We start from the raw sequence: 20,161 nt of genomic DNA, 5'->3' as shown, positions 1-20,161 counted from the left end.
ATAAATATATAAATATATATATATATATTTTTCAATTCAAAGAACTTGTATGTAATTTAATCAATAATAAGCAATATATAATATATAATATAATTATAATATAAAAAGATAAAAAATCAACACTGGTCAATAATGGTAACATAAACAAATAACAACAAAAATAATTCTAAGAACATAATTGCTGCTGTTATATTATTATTAAAACTCAAATTAGAGACAAATTACCATCCATAGCATTACAAGACAGAAACTGAGCACAGGAAAAATAAATAAATATGTATATAAATAAATGAAAATAAAAATGAAATTAATAGATTTAAATAATTACAAACATATATACATAATTAAATATTTTGTCCAGACTATTTCTTCAAAGGAAGGATGTCACAAATCCTTGTTATATTTTGCTGAAACTGACAGATCCAGGCATTGTGAATGTACCAAACAAGAACAGTAATTTAATCAAACAATTGATTTGAGTGTGGTCAGTCTCCAGTAAAATTTTTTTTATAGATTATAAAACTACTACAATAATAAGGCATTATGAGTCCATAAGGTAACTGAGTGAGTATGAAAACAAATGTGACTCCTTTATACAGAGGAAGCTGTGACAAGGTAGTGTCTATTCAAAATTGTATTTTTATTTTTTTATTTTATTTTATTTTATTTCATTTTTATATGGAAAAGGCAATATTGTGCAAAAAAGCTTTCTGATAATTTTTTTTACATAAAACCCCTTTCTATTTTTTATTTACATGTATAAAAGCATATGCACAGAAAAAGGTATTTAAAAGACGCAGTACGCCGTAACTCAGTCCTCAGGAAAACTTTCAGTCCTCCATCATTTACTATTATTTTCAATTAAAAAAAAAAAAATGTATGTAATTTAAAAAGGTGTGTATTGCCAAAGTAATCAGTAATAAGCAATATAAAATGTAATTATGATATAATAACAACAAAAATCAGTCAATAATGGTAACATAATTTTTTTTACAACAGATCATCTTTGTTTTTTTCTGTGATGCTGATGAGAGGCTGTCTTTACCCACAATGCACCGCGACACAGCCACTTAATCATCACCTAGAGTTCAGACCCATCATCATCATCATCATCACAGCTCTCTGTGTGTGTGAGCTGCCAGCTGCTAGCTGCATATGGCAGATTGCAATGTCCCTGATGACTAAATATATAATGTGACTAAATAAATATTAAAATATATATATTATTATTATTATTATTTTTCCAACAGTTCTCCATCTTCAGGTTTAACACATCTGCACACATACATACATCTATTTACCTGCATACCCACATAAATACAGCCATTATAGGGTGTACTTCTACTTTCAATTTATTTAAGATTTTAATATTAATTTTTCAGTTTAACTGGGAATAAAAACATATGTTTAATTAATAAATATTAATTTCCCTGATGTTTTATTACCACAGATCATCTTAGTGTTTTATTATTCTGTGATGCTGATGAGAGGCTGTCTTTACCCACAATGCACCGCGGCACAGCCACGACATCATCATCATCATCATCATCATCACAGCTGCTCTCTGTTAGCCGTTAGCCGCTAGCCGCTAGCTCTCTACCAGCAGCTTCTATCAGGTGATCCACAGGATGCTCCTCTCCTCCAGGTAGATATGAACACACCTCCACTCTCTCAGTCACAGCCTCACCTGAGTGTTCTGTTCAGGCTGTTAGCTGTTAGCTGTTAGCCGTTAGCCGTTAGCCGTTAGCCGTTAGCCGTTAGCTCTGAGTTGTGTTGGTAATGCTAGGAAGCTGTTAGCTTCCTAGCATTACCAACGTTAGCTGCTGTTAGCTGCCGTTAGCTGCTGTTAGCTGCTGGTTCTGGTTCTGGTTCTGGTTCTGGTTCTGGTTCTGGTTCTGGTTCTGGTTCTGGTTCTGGTTCTCTGATCCTGTAAACTGGCTGTTTGTTTTATAGAAAACACGGAGCTGGTAGTTAAAGAGATTAACCTGAGATATCCATGATTCTAACAAACAGACCAGTTTCATCATTATCAATTTATCATTATATCATTATATCATTATATCATTATATTATATCAATATATCATTATATCAATATAATCAATATATCAATATATTATATCAATATATCAATATATTATTATATCATTATATCATTATATCATTATATTATATCAATATATTATTATATCATTATATTATATCAATATATTATTATATCAATATATTATATCAATATATTATTATATCAATATATCAATATAATCAATATATCAATATATCATTATATCATTATATTATATTAATATATCAATATATCATTATATCATATCAATATATCAATATATCATATCATTATATTATATCAATATATCATTATATCATATCAATATATCAATATATCATTATATCATTATATTATATCAATATATCATTATATCATATCAATATATCAATATATCATTATATCATTATATTATATCAATATATCATATCATTATATTATATCAATATATCATTATATCATATCAATATATCAATATATCATTATATCATTATATTATATCAATATATCATTATATCATTATATTATATCAATATATTATTATATCAATATATCATTATATCATTATATTATATCAATATATTATATCAATATATTATATCAATATATCAATATAATCAATATATCAATATATCATTATATCATTATATTATATTAATATATCAATATATCATTATATCATATCAATATATCAATATATCATTATATCATTATATTATATCAATATATTATTATATCATTATATCATATTATATCAATATATTATTATATCATATCAATATAATCAATATATCAATATATCAATATAATCAATATATCATTATATCATTATATCATTATATCAATATATCATTATATTATATCAATATATCAATATATCATTATATCAATATAATCAATATATCAATATCAATATAATCAATATATCAATATATTATGTCAATATATTATATATCATTATATCATATCAATATATCATTATAATCATTATATTATATCAATATATCAATATATCATTATATTATTATATCAATATATAAATATATAAATATTTAGAGCAGCAGAGGTTCATATCAATTGTGCCACCAAATTTAAAATAATAATTTGTCTAATTAACCAACATTATAACCTTATTTTATTCATTTACTAATTAATGAATGAATTAATCTATTTAATGTATTTGTTTGACACAGGATGTGGTAGAAACCTTTAATGGCCTATGTATAAAAACCACAGACAAAAGATAAAATATAAACATACAAAATCATTAAATCAGTAGATTTTCATTTAAAATGTATAAAACTGTAACACCAAATTTAAAATAATAATTTGTCCGCGGGACTCGAGCTCATGCATATCTCATTAACCAACATAATGACCTCTTATTTTATTAATTTAATTAAATAACTTTAATTTATTTGTTTCACACACGTAGATACAAATAACTTGATTGAAATATAAAGTACGCGTGAGGATGTGGTAGAAACCTGTAATGGCTTATATAAAAAAATACACACAAAAGATGAAATATAAATTTACAAAATCATTAAATCGGTACATTTTCATTAAAAATGTACTGGTGATTTAAGTAAATCATAATAATACATTTTAATATATTTCATGTTTCAAAAAATGTCATATTAAATATATTAAAGGGACTGTTTGTAACTTCTTAGACATATAAATCTACCGGGTCGTGTTCCCAAGCGCGCTCGCGTGTGACCGGAGTCTCTGCTCCTCTGCCTGCCTTCACTCACACACCACGCTCCTTCTCTCTCTCTCTCTACCTCTCACGTGCATGCTGCTCACTCCACACTGCAGAAGAGTTAGTTTAGCTCTGAGAATATCTAGTGAATGTTCAGTGGACGTTTGTGCAGAAATAACTGCTGCAGCTCCTCCAGACCAACAGAGGTTTCCCGTGTCTTGTGAAGTGACGGGGCTCCGCAGAGAGAAACGTTATCATCTCTGACCAAAACTCCGGTGTCTCCCCCGTTCCCTCCGGCCGCGGTCGGGAGGCTGAGGCAGGAAAAGCCAACACTAGGATCAGCATTGATTCATGGAGAGACCTTGGTCTGGTCAGCTAACATTACTGCCAAGCAGCTGAAATATAGAGTGATATTGTGCTTTTAGCTGACGTGTGTCTCCTCACTGTGTTGAGCGATGCTCCTTCATGTCTATGTAGAGCGAGCACAAGCGCCAGCAACAGGACGCTGACTTTAGTTGACTTAACGACCACAGGTGTCGCTGTTAACAACACATTCTGAAAGTTACAAATAGTCCCTTTAACAGACGGGCTTCACTAGATACAACCAAGAGGTTTTGGTGCTTCCGTGTAGTTTGTGTTGGAGTCTGAGTCTGAACAGCGTAGACACACGGGAGCGCGCATGAGACAACGACCTGGATTGATTTATACGTGTAAGAAGTTACAAACAGTCCCTTTAATAATAATAATTGAACTGTATTTGTCCATCGTTGTTGTCCTTGTATGCAGGTCTCTAATGGTTTATTGCTTTAAATCTTTCTTAATAACAAAACACACTGTGAGTTCCCCCTCACTGTTTTTAGTGCTGTGACACCATAAAGAAGATCATTTGTCTTTATGTTTAGACATATGATTTAGACGGTTTGGGCTTAACATGATGCTCGGTTGTGGACGGTGTGACTCTCACTGACTCTCTGTACCAAACAAAGATGTTTTCTTAAGTCTGTAGAATATGATGTGTAGGACGGGACGTCTCTGCAGCACCGCAATATTTAATTTAAAATGGTATTTTGATGCACATTTCAATTTAGCAAATAATGCACCTCCTGCGGTTTGAAAATTTGCCATATTGCGATTTTGAGTGGGTCTGCAACTAACAATTACTTTTATTATCGATCAATCCATCAATTATTGATAAGTCATTTAGTCTGTAAAATGTAGGGCTGCAACTACCGATTATTTTCTTTATCGATTAATCTGACCGTCATTTTTTCAATTAGTCGCTAACAGAGCCAAACGGGACATCTACAAATGTCTTGTTTTGTTCAACCAAATACTTCCAAATACTAGGGATGTTAATAATTAACCGTTAACCGACATCAAACATTTTAACTGATTAACGCTATCGGTTAAAACGGTTAAAAGAAATGTTAATAATTAACTCAAAAGCTGAGCGGCTCAGAGGAGCGGCTCGTCTCTTTAAGGAGAAAAGTGGTCCACCTTAACAGCCCACCTTAAGAGTTGCAGGATACAGGAAGTCGGCTCCGGTCTCTCCGGCTCGCTAGAGCGGAGCGGAGGAGTTGTAGTTTCATAGCATTTATTCACCGACAAATAAACTGTCCACACACTGCTACACCTACGATCACAGCTAGAACGCCACCAACAACCTCACACTCACCACCAACACACACACGGTCTGATGGAAACTCACTAAAGTTACTCAGACTACGTGTGGCGGCGGCGGCGAGCACGAAGCCTCCGGCAACGCTAGAGCTGCTAACGTAGCACAAACACACACACTGTTTGTTGGACACTCGCTAAAGTTACACCGGACAGACACACAGCTGACAACCTGCTAAACTAAACTAAATGTGTGGTGGAGACTTTTACTGGGAAAGTGGCTGCATGTCCGCGACACTACACGCAGCATCGGAGCTGCTAAGTTAACACTCCCGGACGGTGAACTGGAGACAGTGAACGCAGCATCGGAGCTGCTAAGTTAAAGCTCCCGGACGGTGAACTGGAGACAGTGAACGCAGCATCGTAGCTGCTAAGTTAACACTCCCGGACGGTGAACTGGAGACAGTGAACGCAGCATCGTAGCTGCTAAGTTAACGCTCCCGGACGGTGAACTGGAGACAGTGAACGCAGCATCGTAGCTGCTAAGTTAACGCTCCCGGACGGTGAACTGGAGACAGTGAACGCAGCATCGTAGCTGCTAAGTTAACGCTCCCGGACGGTGAACTGGAGACTCCCGTCAACCAATATCTGTTGTGCTCCTGCAGCTGGTACACCGCTGCATGCGAGGCACAAATCTTGTCGGTTAACGGTTAATAATCAGTCAACGAGGGTCGGTTATAGGTTAAGAACATTTTTCAAAATGAGCATCCCTACCAAATACCCAAAATATTTAGTTATGAATGATATATGACAGTGAAAAGCAGCATATCGTCTCATTTCAGAGGCTTGAATCAGAGAATATTTGAATTGTTTCACTGTTTCTGGTTGAAAAAGACTGAAACATAAAGTTGCGTTAATGCATTAAAGAAATTAGTGGTGTTAAAACTAATTTGCGTTAATGCGTTGTCACGTTAAGTTTGACAGCCCTAGTTTGAACAAAATGCATGGTTAATTAGATATTGAACATATTGTGAATACACTCTCAACAAGCCTTCTTCCCTTTCTGATGTGTGTCTGCAGGGCTTCAGTGAGATTGCCAGAGCTGTAAGATGTCGATGGTGGTGTTTGCCTCTGTGGTTCGGGTCGGGGACGGCCTGCCGCTCTCTGCGTCCACTGATTATGAGCAGGACAAAGAGCTCCAGGAAACCAAGAAGCACCTCAAGGGTCTCTCCAAGAAACTGGGCCAGTTCCCCGACCGCTGCACGCTGAGGACCGGAGCGTACAATGTCAAGTAGGTCATATGAGATGTTCATTTAAAGGGTCCCTTTACATTCAACCCACACATTAATTAAACACAGTATACCCCGTTATTATACTCTGAGGGTAAAACTGTTCATAAGTGCGGGATAGGGCTACAAATTCATTCACTCAAGGTATTTTCAATACAGTTTAGAGAGTTGACACCCACGGGTGATTAAGCAGTCTACTGCTGACAGTCTGTCTGCTCTCTTCTTGACCCTCTCACACAACTTTGATGGAAAAATGCTTTTTAATTTGAGTGATGTGACAGCTCGGCCCTCATTTGAGGTGTCAAACTGTGTCTGAGAGCCCCGCTGGTGCTCAGGGAAATGCTTTGAAACTCTCAAGCGCTGTTTGTTAAGAGCTAATTAGTCTTATTAAGACAGAGAACATGAACTCAAAATAAACTCAGAATCATCAATGAGCCAGTTGTTTATAGCTTTTCAACGACCACAGTCTCTTTCATCAATGAGAGCCGGAAGAAGAAGAAGAAGAAGAAGAGGAGGTCAGATTGAGGCAGACGGTGTTTAAAGTCACAGGTTAATCTGTTCTCTGATATTCTGACCCTTCAGACGCTGTTGTGTCTCTTATACGTCATGAAAGCAGGAGGAGATTCCTTGTATCATCCTACGTGAAAATGACTCATCGGTGATTTATAACGTTAACAGCTGAGTTAATTTTGACATTTTTGGAACACAAGGTCACTTGTTTTATTAGTATGTACTGTTTGTAACACTCACATCAGTGTTGACTAGAGATAAACCCATCCATTATAGTACTTTGAAAGAAAGAAAATTGTCCGGTGCATGTCTTGTATTGACACAACCAGCTTGATGGTGTAAAAAAAAAATATGTAAAAACTAAACAAAATAACATCTATTTGCAAAGAGGACTTTCTACAAGCTAAAAGCATGAAACACTATTCAGACGTGTGAAAAATATCCCAAAAATGTGTGAAAAATAGTGGCGGTGGTTTGTTCAGACATTTTTCAGATATTTCTTTTCAGACTTTTTTTTCGGACATTCCTTCTTCAGTCAGCTCGGTTCTCTATTGGCTCTCGTTCTTTCCCACGTGACGGCGTTCATCTTTAGAACCATCAATAAATCCGGGCTTTGCTGATGATCATCAGGAAGAATCGAGCCCAAAATCAGCTTGATTCTCATGTAGTGTGAAACCGGCATAAGGTGCGCCCGCCTCTCTCTGATATTTGTGTTTTAGTCATACACAAATTCTACATCATACAGGCATGGATGTAAACTGAAACTTGACTGGTGGACGGAGGCATACAATCACGAGGCGCTAATTTTAGTTTTATTTTTTGTTTGTTTAGCTGCATGCTAATCATGACATCCGCCGGTATTGACATTTATGTTCCACATCAATTTAGATGTTGTTGTGATAACCGACTCTCCCCTCAGTCGTTGCTCTGAGCTGTTCAGATAATGTACAAGTCTTTGTATCTGGGGAATTTAATTTGTGCTCAGCGTATCAATTAACACCGCAGGGCCAAAAGATACGAGTGTCTGCCGAGGTGCATGTGAATGTTTGAATGTTTAATTAGCTGTGAACGTGTGAATTTTAGTCACTAATGTGCTGAAATAGTGTTTGTTCTGTGTTTTAGAGCTGCAACCAGCAGAATCCCAAATGCCATTCTGTGTTAGCTTGGCATCCTAATTACAGTTTCCCCAGTTTCTGTCAACAGAAAAGAGTGCAGTGCATGAAGTGTAAAGCAGTAATGTTTGTGTGTTTGTGTGTGTTTCAGTTTTACGAGTGCGCTGGGCGTTGGGTACCTGATGGTGTGCACCGCAAACTACCCCAACGTGCTGGCCTTCTGCTTCCTGGACGAGCTACAGAAGGAGTTTATCGTCACCTATGACTCCAAACGAATCCGCAGCGCCGTGCGGCCGTACTCCTTCATTGAATTCGGTGAGCTCCGTTTACAGTTTTACAGCCAACTGTCACGTGGTAAACCTTCTGATGTCAGCCGCTCATCAATAATACGCAACATAAGAAGACGTACATAAAGCTGGCGTCTGAAAGAAGACGTGATATGGAGACGAAAGAGCCCCAAATCTCTAAATTGACCAGTGCATGAAAAAGCAATGATATTCTCCGCTTAAGTAATTCTCTGTTGATTGATTTATAGCACTGAACTCTTGCTTTAACCCTTCTCTGTGCATGTCCCTTGTGTTGCTCCCTGTGTTGTTAACCACGCTGACTTTCCTCCGTCAGACACCTTCATCCAGAAGACCAAACAGCGCTACAACAGCCCGCGCTCGCTGTCCACCAAGATCAACCTGGCTGACATGCAGACGGAGATCAAGCTGCGACCGCCCTACCAGCTCTCTCCTGAGGACCTGCGGGCCATCAATGGATTCTCAGTGCACACGCCCTCCAAATACAAAGGCATAGGTAGGACGTGAGCTGCTGACACACACACACACACACACACACACACACACACACACACACACACACACACACACACACACACGCACACACACACAGACGTCATCCTGGTATCAAAGAGGTTTGCTATTGTAATGCTAACTACTTTGTTTCCCTTCTGGGGATCGATAAAGTGTTATCTCATCTTATCTTACTGTCATTAACACTCGTAGAACTGCTCTTTGTGACACGATGACATAGAAAGGTCACTGGTGATTCCTCAGAAGACTCTCTCCGTTACTACACCAGTAAAGGAACAATACTGGAAGCACCGGTGCACCTGTCGTTGTTCATATCACTTATTGAGCTGTTGGGTTTTAAACCAGTTCACATTGATCAATGTTTAAAGGTGCGGTGCAGAACCAGAGCTCATTCACAAATATGCATTTTTAGTAGGTTATCTTCTGCTGTCCTGTTTTGTACTGTAGCGCATCAGCAGAAACCTTTTTTGAGTTTATTAAATATGTATTAATTTAAACACTTGATTTATTGGAATTGGTTTATAGACTTGAATTATCACATGAAAACAATTCCATCTTTCTGTTGGAAGGTACAGAACTGAACGATATCAAGGGCTCGTTGTTTTCGCTTAAAACAATTATAGAATTTGAAAAAAATAATTGTGAAAATCTTATTTAAATCAATTATTTCAATATTATAAAAAATCATTTCAAAACACGTTTGCAGCATTTTGTTTTAATAAATTTCAAATTTTTGGTATAAAGTTGGGTTGTCAATCGATTTAAAGTCGCTCATTTTTTATCTGTTCAAAATGTATCTTAAAGGGAGATTTGTTGAAATATTGTCGGACAGTCGGAGGAATTTCTGAAATGTCAGAAAGTTTGGTCGTCCGACAACGCCACAGACCCCTGGCTCCTTTTACGTTCACACCCTCCAGCTGGCTGTTAACGAGGGTCTTTTGGCACAGAGAAGTACTCGTATCGGTACTCGGTATCAGCGAATACCCAAATGTAAGTACTTGTACTCGGTCTGAAGAAAAGTGGTATCAGTGCATCGCTATTCTCTACTATCCACGTCTTCCTCGCCACAAACTTTATCTGCCTCGGAGCTTTCAAACTTGTCTTTATTGACAACTGTTAACAGCACTCGGGTCGTGGCTGACGATCAGACCGTACAAATCGTGAGCTTTGGTTTTACATCGCAAACAATCTACTTGTACAGACGGAGTAGGAATTACACAACACCATCTCTAAAACCGTACCGTGTGTGCCCATCTTTAGAAACAGAAACATGTGAAAGTAGGGTCCAGGTTGAAGAATTGCTCCCCTTTAAGGAAGCTGCATGGTGGTCAGATAGCACTTGGTTTAGTCCGCTCCGTTGCTCAGCCTTCCTTCCCCCTCAGCTCCTCCAGACGACAGCCCCTCTCGTACGCCCCGTCACACCTCAGCCGCCCCGAGCTAAGCGATGCCACCTCGGGTCACTTAGAGCTGTTGTGTTCCCCCTGACATCCTCTTCAGGGCAGCTCTCTCCACGCTTTGTTCACTTTCTGTTGGTTGCCCTTGCCCGTCTCAGTTTTCTGAGAACATAAATCATTTTGTCCTGAGGGAGGAAGTATGCTAATCTGATAACGGTGACGCATCGCTCTCTTTTTTACCGTGCCAGAATACATTGGAAGATTTAAAAGCAATGTATGCTTGGCTTTTCATTGTTATTCAAGGATTTACTCTTTTATCCTGCATATATAAATGTCTTTATACATAATTACATTGCAGATAATGTATACATTTTGTCCTTTGGAAAGCAGATTTCTTCTTAATGTTTTTGTAGTTCATTTATCAGGCAGATTTTGCTGAGCCTGTAATAACACCGTGTCCTTTCTCTCTCTTCCAGCTCCCACCCAGATGTTGGAGCCGGTGACTCTCTCTGGCATCGTGTCCTGTGTGCTCAGCATCCTCTGTGGAGGCCTCAACCTGCTGCGAGGAGTCCACGCTATAGAGAGCATACTGCAGGTGAGCACATAACACTTTCTCTTAAAGGGAAATCTGGTTTCGTACCACCTTGGTTTTTTATTTTCATAGTAACGAACTTCTGAGATCTGGGAAGGTTAGTCAAACGTAGATGAGAAATCAGAAAAATTATAACCAAACTGTATGTTGTAAACATCCATCATAGTTTATAGAGGCTTAATTAATGACAAAACAAACTGAAAATAAGACAGGATAAGTGTACACGTGAAAACAACAGAAAACATAAAAACAATTCAACAATTTAATAGTTTGAGACTAATGCACGCAACACAATGTAATAAAGTAGATTTAAAAGCTATATTAACTGTAATAATAGTAAAACTAGATTATTAAAATAACAATAAAATAGAATAACATTTTACAACTTAAATAGAATCAAATAAGGGATTAATAAAAATAACAATAAAATATAAAAATGTACAACTTAAATACAATTAAATAAATTATTTATAAAATTATAAAATTGTACAACTTAAATGCAATAAAATAAGTGATTCATAAAATAACAATAAAATAGATTATTTTTACAGCTTAAATACAATAATTGATTAATAAAATAACAATGATATAGATTAAAATTTTACAACTAAAATACAATAAAATAAGTGATTAATAAAATATCAATCAAATATAATAACATTTTACAACTTAATTACAATAAAGTAAGTGATTAATAAAATAACAATAAAAAATAATAAAATGTTACTGGTTAAATGCAATAAAATAAATGATTAATAAAATAATGAAACTGAATAACATTTTACAACTTATAATCAATAAAATAAATGATTAATAAAATAACAATAAAATTGTACAACTTCAATACAATAAAGTAAGTGAATAAAATAATGTAAATAATGTCTATAAACTTTTAATCAAAGGCCTGGCTGAATAGGAAGGTTTTAAGTTTACATTCAAAGATTTCAACATTTCTAGCAGCTCTCAGATCCTCAGACTTCCAGCAGCTCAGATCAATACAGAAACTGACAGGCAACCACTATAAGGACTTTAAAACAGATGTATTGTGTTCTCTCTGGTCAGCACTCGGGCCGCAGAGTGTTTTTTTATCCTGTATCATTGTAGTTCTGTGTGCCCACAGTTTATTACTGACATTACATGTCGGGTTTCACCTCCTAATAAAGTGGTTTAGATCATCTGTCTAATTGTGTGACTACTCCTGTCCCAACATTATCATACATTGTAAAAGTCATAACTGATAAAACTAATGATTAAAACTACCAAAATCAGATCGTCATTAACCTGACTTTTCAGTCCATTCTGTTTCTTGATGTCAAATCAAATTCCTATTAAACAAGTTGCGACTAAAAAATAAATTTTCTTGTCATGTTTTTTTGCGACACCTCGTGGAGACACGGAGGACGAGTTGCTAAAAAAAATGTCCCTTTTCTTCCCGTCCCGCAGAACGACGACGAAGACTTTAATTACGTGATTGCCTTCTTCCTCGGCACAGCGGCCTGTCTGTATCAGGTAAGTGATAGTCTGCGGTAAGAGCAGCCATCCCTGGCTGACTGGCTGACTAACAGCCCTGCACTTTACAGCTCAGCAGCTTGTCAGCTAGACCAACATTAGCAGAAGCTCGATGCCTTTCAGCCTCACTTTCTTCCTCTGAGACGTTTTCATCAGCTGCTTGTGTGCAGCTCCTGATACTAAATGCAGGGAACTACTACTTACTGAGCAGACGTATTGTCCCATGAAGGACATTAATGATGAAAATATGTCACCATATATCATTTCAGCATCGACATCGTGACGTGTGCATGCAGAATAGTCACTTCGCAGAATGTGCGATGTCGGCAAATTAACTCAAAACACGTCATGCTCCAACTTTTTTGCTGCTTGATACAAAAGGAAAACTTGCATGGTTCTCATTTTTCATGATTAATCCAGTGTTTCCCATTAATAACTTAAAGTCTAGATAGACCCGCCGCCACAGTTTCATAACCAACCGTCCATATTTTGACACTTCTCGGTGTTACCGGTGTTACACGGTGTTCGGTCATACATCGATTACATTGCTTGTCCAAACGATTACAAACGCCGTTGTTTGTTTTTTTTTAATAGAAATAAAACCCATTTAGTTCATTTTTGCATATCAGCGCCGTGATATGTAAGGTATAATGTACATCGAGCCGGTCATTGTTGTGGAACAAACCCCTTCAGGGCGATACGGAGGAGTCTTACATTCTCTCTTACAGACTCTGAAGCGATCCTTCAGAGTCTGACATCACCGACCGGAGAATGCTGTGATTGACCGATCAGTATCGAGTATTCGACAAAGCCGTGTAATAACAATAGATAGTCGGACGACGGACGCTACAATCTGAAAGTGAATGTGTCTGCTCCGTACGGCGTCTCAGCCCAGGGCAGCGGCAGTCAGATTTAACATGTTTATTGTCACTCTGGTTATACAAGTACGATCGTGTGAAATGCTTTCGCTGGGAGGTTCCATAAAGGAAAGAAAATGAAGAGTAAATATGAAATGACATGTAAAATATAATAACAAACAAAATATAAGAAGCAAAGAGGTTGCATAATGCACAGTGACGAGATGATGGCGGAGGATATTGTGTCAAAGCGAAAAGCAAAAACACCTGTTTGGCAATATTTCTGATTTAAACCCAATGCTCTACAGATATTGAGCGCCATCTCTCCTCGTAAAAATGTCCGGTATAATCGGTAACACCGGTGTTGTCACAAGTTTATTAACCGGTGGGAAAATGTTCTCACCGTGACATCCCTATTCTTGACGGATGCAGCGCAGTGTGCTGGGGGGGTTTAACTTGGCGTGATCCTCTCCCCGCTGCTGGCTGGCCCTCTCTGGGCGCATTTCGTCCACATGTGCCACGACCAGTTTTAGTATTTGGGCTTGGAAAGGCCCAGGATGAAGGAAGGTTGCGGCTCCGACCGTGAGCTTTCCAGCATCCGTTGCCTGGACCTCGCCGTCTTCCCGGGGCTTCTCCCTGCGAGGATGGACGGGGCTCCTGACACGACTTTCATCCAGCGCTGCAGCAATGTCGGCAACACACCCGACCCGTCTCGAAACACAGAGCCTGTCTCCTTCAGCATGCTGCATGACTGTTTTGCCATGTCATCACCATTCTTCTCTATGCAACCAACCTGTTTATGATTACAGCGTTTACAAGTGGACAAAATTGCTTGATTTTGCTGTCAAAGTGCACCAGATTGATTTTGAAATATACAAAACTTTGAGTGAATAATTGTGTATCTTTTCATATTTATGGCAGAATATGAATAACTATTGCAGCGTCAGTGCTTTCCTGCTGGTCAACGTCACACAGAGTGTGCAGCATTGAATTTCTTCTCTGCCGTTTTCCTTTCAGTGCTACCTGTTTGCCTACTTCTCTGTCTGGAGGAACAGTAAGTCCTTCCTGGCGTTTGCACTCATCTGTCTGTCCAACATGTATCTGTTTGAACTGAGGAACATGTGGCAGATCCTCTTCCATGTGGCCGTGGGGGGCTTCATGACCCTGCAGATCAGACTGAGGCAGCCGCTGGGCAAAGCGCCGGACTACAACGTCTGACACAAGTCTTTTAAAACACAAAGAACAAATGGGCTTTCAGTCGGACGCTCCCGCACATGTTCTGGAAATACAGCGGAGACGGCACTGGAGACAAACTATCCTCCTGCTTCAGGAAGAAAAACCAAAAAAGTCTCCATCCCAACACCAGTGGACAGATCTCAGCGTGGACTCGGAGGAAACTCTGCCCGACATCATTCATGGATTTGATTGGATTGATTGTGAACGTTGTCTACTCCCCACCGTTGTCTGATAAATGTATTTACTTCCTGTCAGAGCAGCCATAGTTTATATCAGAGTCCTGCATGTGTCCAGTTTGGCAAAACTCGTCTTCTCCCTGCACCCGCAAATGAAGGATCGGAACCGACCTGTTACGTATCGTACAAATGCAAAACCTTCCAGTACCAGACATTTGATGACAGCTTTCGATACTCGATCTACAGACACATTTCTGGTTGTACCCGAACATTTGTAACCTTCAGTAGACCCTTTTACAGTTGACATCATCAAAAACTCTGCGCGTGCATGTTGGCAACAGAAGTGGCGTTTTGCCCCAGCGAACCAGACGAGTTTGCAAGCTTTAAACATCGAATTGAAACGGATACCAGCATCAAAATGTCTTGATTGCGTGTTCGGTTGTGAGAAACAAGTTCTACAGAATTCCGACAAGATCAGGACCGTTTCACCGCTGGACGGAAGACTAGGAAAGCACTATATAAAAGCAAGTCCATTTACCATTTCAGAGCAACAGGTGTTTCGGTTTAACGAGTGACCGTGTTAACTGGTGACTTTCAGCTGTACATGTGTGTGGTTACTCATAGTAACTTACATAAGTGGTTGGCATAGATGATAAACACAGATTGATTGAAGGCTTTTAGGAGGACTGGACTGGGCAATATGACAATATATATTGTCAAAATGATATACAAATATCCATCATATATATGTTTCTAGATGGTTTCTAATCATGATATAGGCTAGACTTATATTTATTTATTTCCTTTTTCTTTATAAATTCATTTAAAACTTTGTTTTGCACTCAAGTTCTTAAAATGAGAAAATACTTATATACTAAGTAAAAATACTTACATACTATAGTGATAGAAGGTTTTGACCATATCGCCCAGCCCTGTTTTCAACAGCTGTCGTCACTGCGAGTAACCACAACACGTTTGGCTGAGTCACCAGTTAACACGGTTGCTCGTTAAACCATAACACCGGCGGCGTGCATGGCTGCAAGTGTTCACTGAACTGAGGACACAATCTAAAATGCTCGTGTTTTTAGTGACCATTTTAATACTCTGTCATGTTCTGTATGTTACGTTCTGTGCATGAACACAGATAACGTAACGACGTTACATGCTGGGTTTCTCCACCAAATGCATGTATACATCTGACCACTGGATATTGGGCCACTTGCTAATATCCTCTACCTACTCTCTCACTGATGGCACACTAATCTCATTTTGTTTCCGTTGCAATCTTTGGTGGATATTGTCCTTAATACGCATAACTTGACAAGCGATTGCACTCCGCCGTACTTCCGTTGCCAAGCTGCGTCTGCACACTCCACTCCACTGTAAACGGGTCTATACCCAGCCCTGTTATTTCTTTGAGCTTGGCCAACAACCCGTGTAGACTTATGGTTAAACAGATGTTTAACGGCGTACAGCTTGAATTAAACACACAGTAATCTGTTTTATGTACGATGTAATTGTAAACGGTTAGGACTAAATTTACTTCCTGAAAGATGAACATAAAAAGACTGAAGACGACTGGGCATTCATTTCAATTTCTTGTCACCCACAACTCGTTAATCGTTTTTTTTTTGTGTGTCCGTTACATGCACTCTTTGCACATGTGCTCGTCGTACACCTGACCCGGTGCAGGACTCTGGTTTAGGTCTTTGTTCAAACTATGCAACGCTGCCTTGTGTGTGTGTGTGGGCATACCTTATTTTGCAGATATTTGTCATTTTGTAGACCATTAATTTTGCTATTTATTATTAATGAAAATCTGTAGATTTTATTAGTTTAATTTGTTTTATAATTGCTCCATTTTTTAATGCAGACTGACGCCTAGTTGTCACAGAGTAACTCCTGCTCCAGTATTTCATATCCGACTCCCTCGCCCACTCAGCCTCGAGCATATGCCAGTGTCAAGTGACTATGTTAATAAGCAGGACCGCGTTGGCAGCGGTAAAAGATGCGTCGCTGTGTTGTCGAAGGCCAGAGGCAGCACGTGTCATCTGAGCAGCCTGTGGCGTGCTTTTCCTTCTGTATACGAATAAAAAAAAACTCAGCATACCATATTTACAGTCAGGAGATGGCACATTCATCGTTATTAAGCAGCGTGAGATTTGTTCAGGGAATTATGGGAAGATTTCCTGCATCATTCCAAACCAATAATGGCAAACAACTGGAGAGGGGTAGAGGAGTGAGTCGAGTCTTTATTGTTCATGAGCAGCTCTGCCAGGGTTTTTAAAACAATCTCTCGCTCACTGGAAGAAAATAAAAAGGAGTATAGCTGCACAGCTCCGCTCCGCGTCCATCTGGCATCTGCACTACAGATCTGTCGGGGGAGCGCCGCAGCACTTCAGCTTCGTATGATTCATCATCACGCTCTCTGAAATGTTCCTTAGCGTTCCAACAGCGGCACCACACCTACATGACCTAATCGCTCTCTTCACAATACGGCTCCATTTGGATCTGAGCTGGGCCTCACTGGCTCACATTGTTTGTGTTCACTTTCTCCTTTTTCCTCAGCAGTTACAGTAAATGTGTAGCGTGGGTGTTTGTGTAGAATAGGAACAGTGAAACTCAAGGCTTTTTATACTGGTTTATATCCAAGTGTGGAAAGTGAATGGGGTCTAAGAGAGGTCTTTAAAACGTGGGAATGAACTGCTGAAAACTTATTGTATGTATTGTTGTACTCATTTTTCTTATTTTAAAGAGGACCTATTATGTGTTTTCCCGTTCCTTTAGTGTGCTATAGAGTTTTTTGTGCATGTAAAGTCGCAGAGTTACAAAGTCCACCCCAAAGGGAGTTACTCTGCCACACAGAAACACTGCTCCTGAACTGAAACGCCTCGATTAAAGTCCCACCTTTTCTTCCGTAACGTGGTGATGTCACCAAGTAACACGGACATGAGCTGACGTGGAATCGTGACGAGGAAACGTTTGGATCTTTTATACTCCGTGCGGGTTTCTCCTCGCGACAAACCGACGCTCTCAAAGCTCTCCCAAGTTCTTTATTTTCTCCGCCAATCTGCGACCGTATGTTAGATCAATTTGGATGTGTGCGCACCGGTGAAAACCCGCCGCACAGACACCCCAGGAAGGGCCGTGTCTGATGGTGTGACATCACTTTGGTCGCGCGGACACTCGTGAACCTCACGGATGACGCTTAATACGTGCCAGGGTCTGAATTAACTTTTTAAAGTATTTTGTTGTCTGACGCTCAGAAATGTTCTCTCTGCACTAAATGAAGGAATAACATTTTAGATCCCGTGTCATTCAATGTTTGATATATTTAACACAAAAAACATGATATACACGGTAAATTACAGTACGCTGCTGTACTTTGTTATTGTCATCTATAGTGGTTATTTGCATAAAAACACAATTCAAATGATTAGGAAATAAATGATTGTATTTTTATTTAAATATTTGCTTTGATAAAAAACATCTTGGCATCATTAGTTCTAATTATGTATTATAAGCTGCTCGGTATTAGTATTAGGAAGTTAAATACATCATGATGACGTTGTAATTTACCTTCGCCTAATCATTTTTACTGAGCAGAGCTTGAATGCATCATAATGAACTGAATGAATGGCACCTCCGTTAACATTAGTAGCTCCGTTATTTATCCAGTCAGGACTGTGCTGCTAACGGCTGCTAACAGCTAACATTACTAACTCTCCTCGTGCTGACTTTTGTTGTTCAGTGCCGCATTATCAGGGAAAACATCGGGTGCATCCCCTCAGGTTTAGTCGTAGTAGCGCCATGCTTTTGAGCGCTTTTTTTCTCTCTACGTCATGGCTCCGATCCCAAACAAACTTCATTGTGTATGCGTAACCGTCGGAAAGCATCACTAAGAGAAATCGGTAGTCATGGAGGCATGAGATGCCAAGGAACCAACTAGGAACCGATTCACTATTCCCATCACTAGCGTTTTCTCTGTCTGCCAAAGTGACGGCTGGCCCGACAATTTTACCCGCCACTGCCAACAATTTACCGGCATTTGGCGGGTGCTAATTTCTGACCCTGATACCTGCTTAGCGGCTAGTTCGGCACGCCCTCAAACAAAGCTAGTTAGAGCGGAGTCTGAAGAGTTTGGTTCGGTTGACCAATCAGAGAAGGCTGGGCTTTTTTGGGGACACAAAATAAGCGCTTTTCTTTAACATTAAATCATGTAAACATGTTCTAGTAGAAAAACCCCAAATACAAGTATGAACCTGAAAATGAGCATAATAGGTCCTCTTTAATTAGTTTTATTTGACACTAGAGTGTATTAAACACCTTTTTAAAGTTCCCCCTTCATGATTCGAATACACAAATATTATGAACAATTATATCTGATGTTAAATTCAGCAAAAGAAGATCTGGATGTGAAATGTAAAATGTGTTGGAACACTGGATTTAAAGCATATCTGAGACCAGAAGTGCTTAAATGATTTCTGTTTTGCTCTTCAGTCCATTTGAAACATATCTGCTGTTGTGTTTGGGAGAGTCTTTGTCTCTGAGCTCGACTCTGGAACGGTGAACATTAAATAAAACTGGGACATTATTACCATTACAATGAGATCTAACGTTGAATGTGGTCTTTTCTTTTTTAACGAGGCTCTCGATGAGATCTGATGCGTGTTGCTGTGATTATGAAAACGATTGTGTAATAAGAGGCATATCACATCCAAGTCCTTTATAATTTAAAGAACACATTGAGCTAACCTGGGAGGCTGCAGCCTCCAGCAGACGCTAAACGAGCAGCGGTGGAGCTTCAGCTGCTCAATGTGGTAAGAACTGCTGAGTTCAGGTTAATTCCTAAAGTCATGCAGCAGATTACTGAAACACTTTCCAGGAAGCACTTCTTCTTTTAAATTTATTTCACCAGTTAATGGCACAAGATGTTATTTGTGGGCGCCTCATTATAAGCAACAGCAATTTCCTCCAGATGTAGATTAATGGAGCAGGAACAGGTTTTTTTTTTTTTTCCTGTGCAGCAAAATATGTGGATTTTAATAACAAACGGGAGCCGCAGGTGTAAATTGCAGACTACTTGAAGCACAATTTGAGCTCAACGTGCTATAAGTGAATGTCAGTGGTGATGATGTTTTTTGTGTCAAAGCTCACGCTGTCGGGCGCTCGCCGGTTGGCTGTTCAAAAAGGTCACAATCATTACGTCTGTTTGCTCTCTTTGAGTTCCCCTGAGAAGAGCTGCTGTTGTGGCTAGCGCCTGCAGTATAGTGGCCTTTTAT

The 20,161-nt window shown here is 38.8% G+C and overlaps 1 protein-coding gene across 1 annotated transcript; it reads left to right on the top strand.

Annotated features, from left to right (window-relative positions):
• The first annotated feature begins 1,478 nt into the window (after nucleotides 1-1,478).
• On the top strand, nucleotides 1,479-19,490 carry sec22a (SEC22 homolog A, vesicle trafficking protein). The gene is made up of 7 exons (XM_074657948.1): nucleotides 1,479-1,645; nucleotides 6,467-6,677; nucleotides 8,449-8,612; nucleotides 8,919-9,098; nucleotides 10,986-11,104; nucleotides 12,545-12,610; nucleotides 14,485-19,490. Exons 2-7 carry the CDS (start codon nucleotides 6,496-6,498, stop codon nucleotides 14,683-14,685), a joined length of 912 nt encoding a protein of 303 aa, XP_074514049.1. The 5' UTR covers nucleotides 1,479-1,645; nucleotides 6,467-6,495; the 3' UTR covers nucleotides 14,686-19,490.
• The last annotated feature ends 671 nt before the right edge of the window (nucleotides 19,491-20,161 follow it).

Source organism: Sebastes fasciatus, chromosome 14 (genome assembly GCF_043250625.1).
Source record: "Sebastes fasciatus isolate fSebFas1 chromosome 14, fSebFas1.pri, whole genome shotgun sequence".
Lineage (NCBI taxonomy): Eukaryota > Metazoa > Chordata > Actinopteri > Perciformes > Sebastidae > Sebastes > Sebastes fasciatus.
This window is presented reverse-complemented; position numbering and strand designations above follow the sequence as displayed.

What these genes read in the sequence shown, in the direction of transcription:
- sec22a (XM_074657948.1), top strand. Translation starts at nt 6,496, where the DNA reads ATGTCGATGGTGGTGTTTGCCTCTGTGGTTCGGGTCGGGGACGGCCTG. An exon ending in ACCGGAGCGTACAATGTCAA is followed by an intron (nt 6,678 to 8,448) that starts GTAGGTCATATG and finishes TGTGTGTTTCAG; the next exon opens with TTTTACGAGTGCGCTGGGCG. An exon ending in CTATAGAGAGCATACTGCAG is followed by an intron (nt 11,105 to 12,544) that starts GTGAGCACATAA and finishes CCCGTCCCGCAG; the next exon opens with AACGACGACGAAGACTTTAA.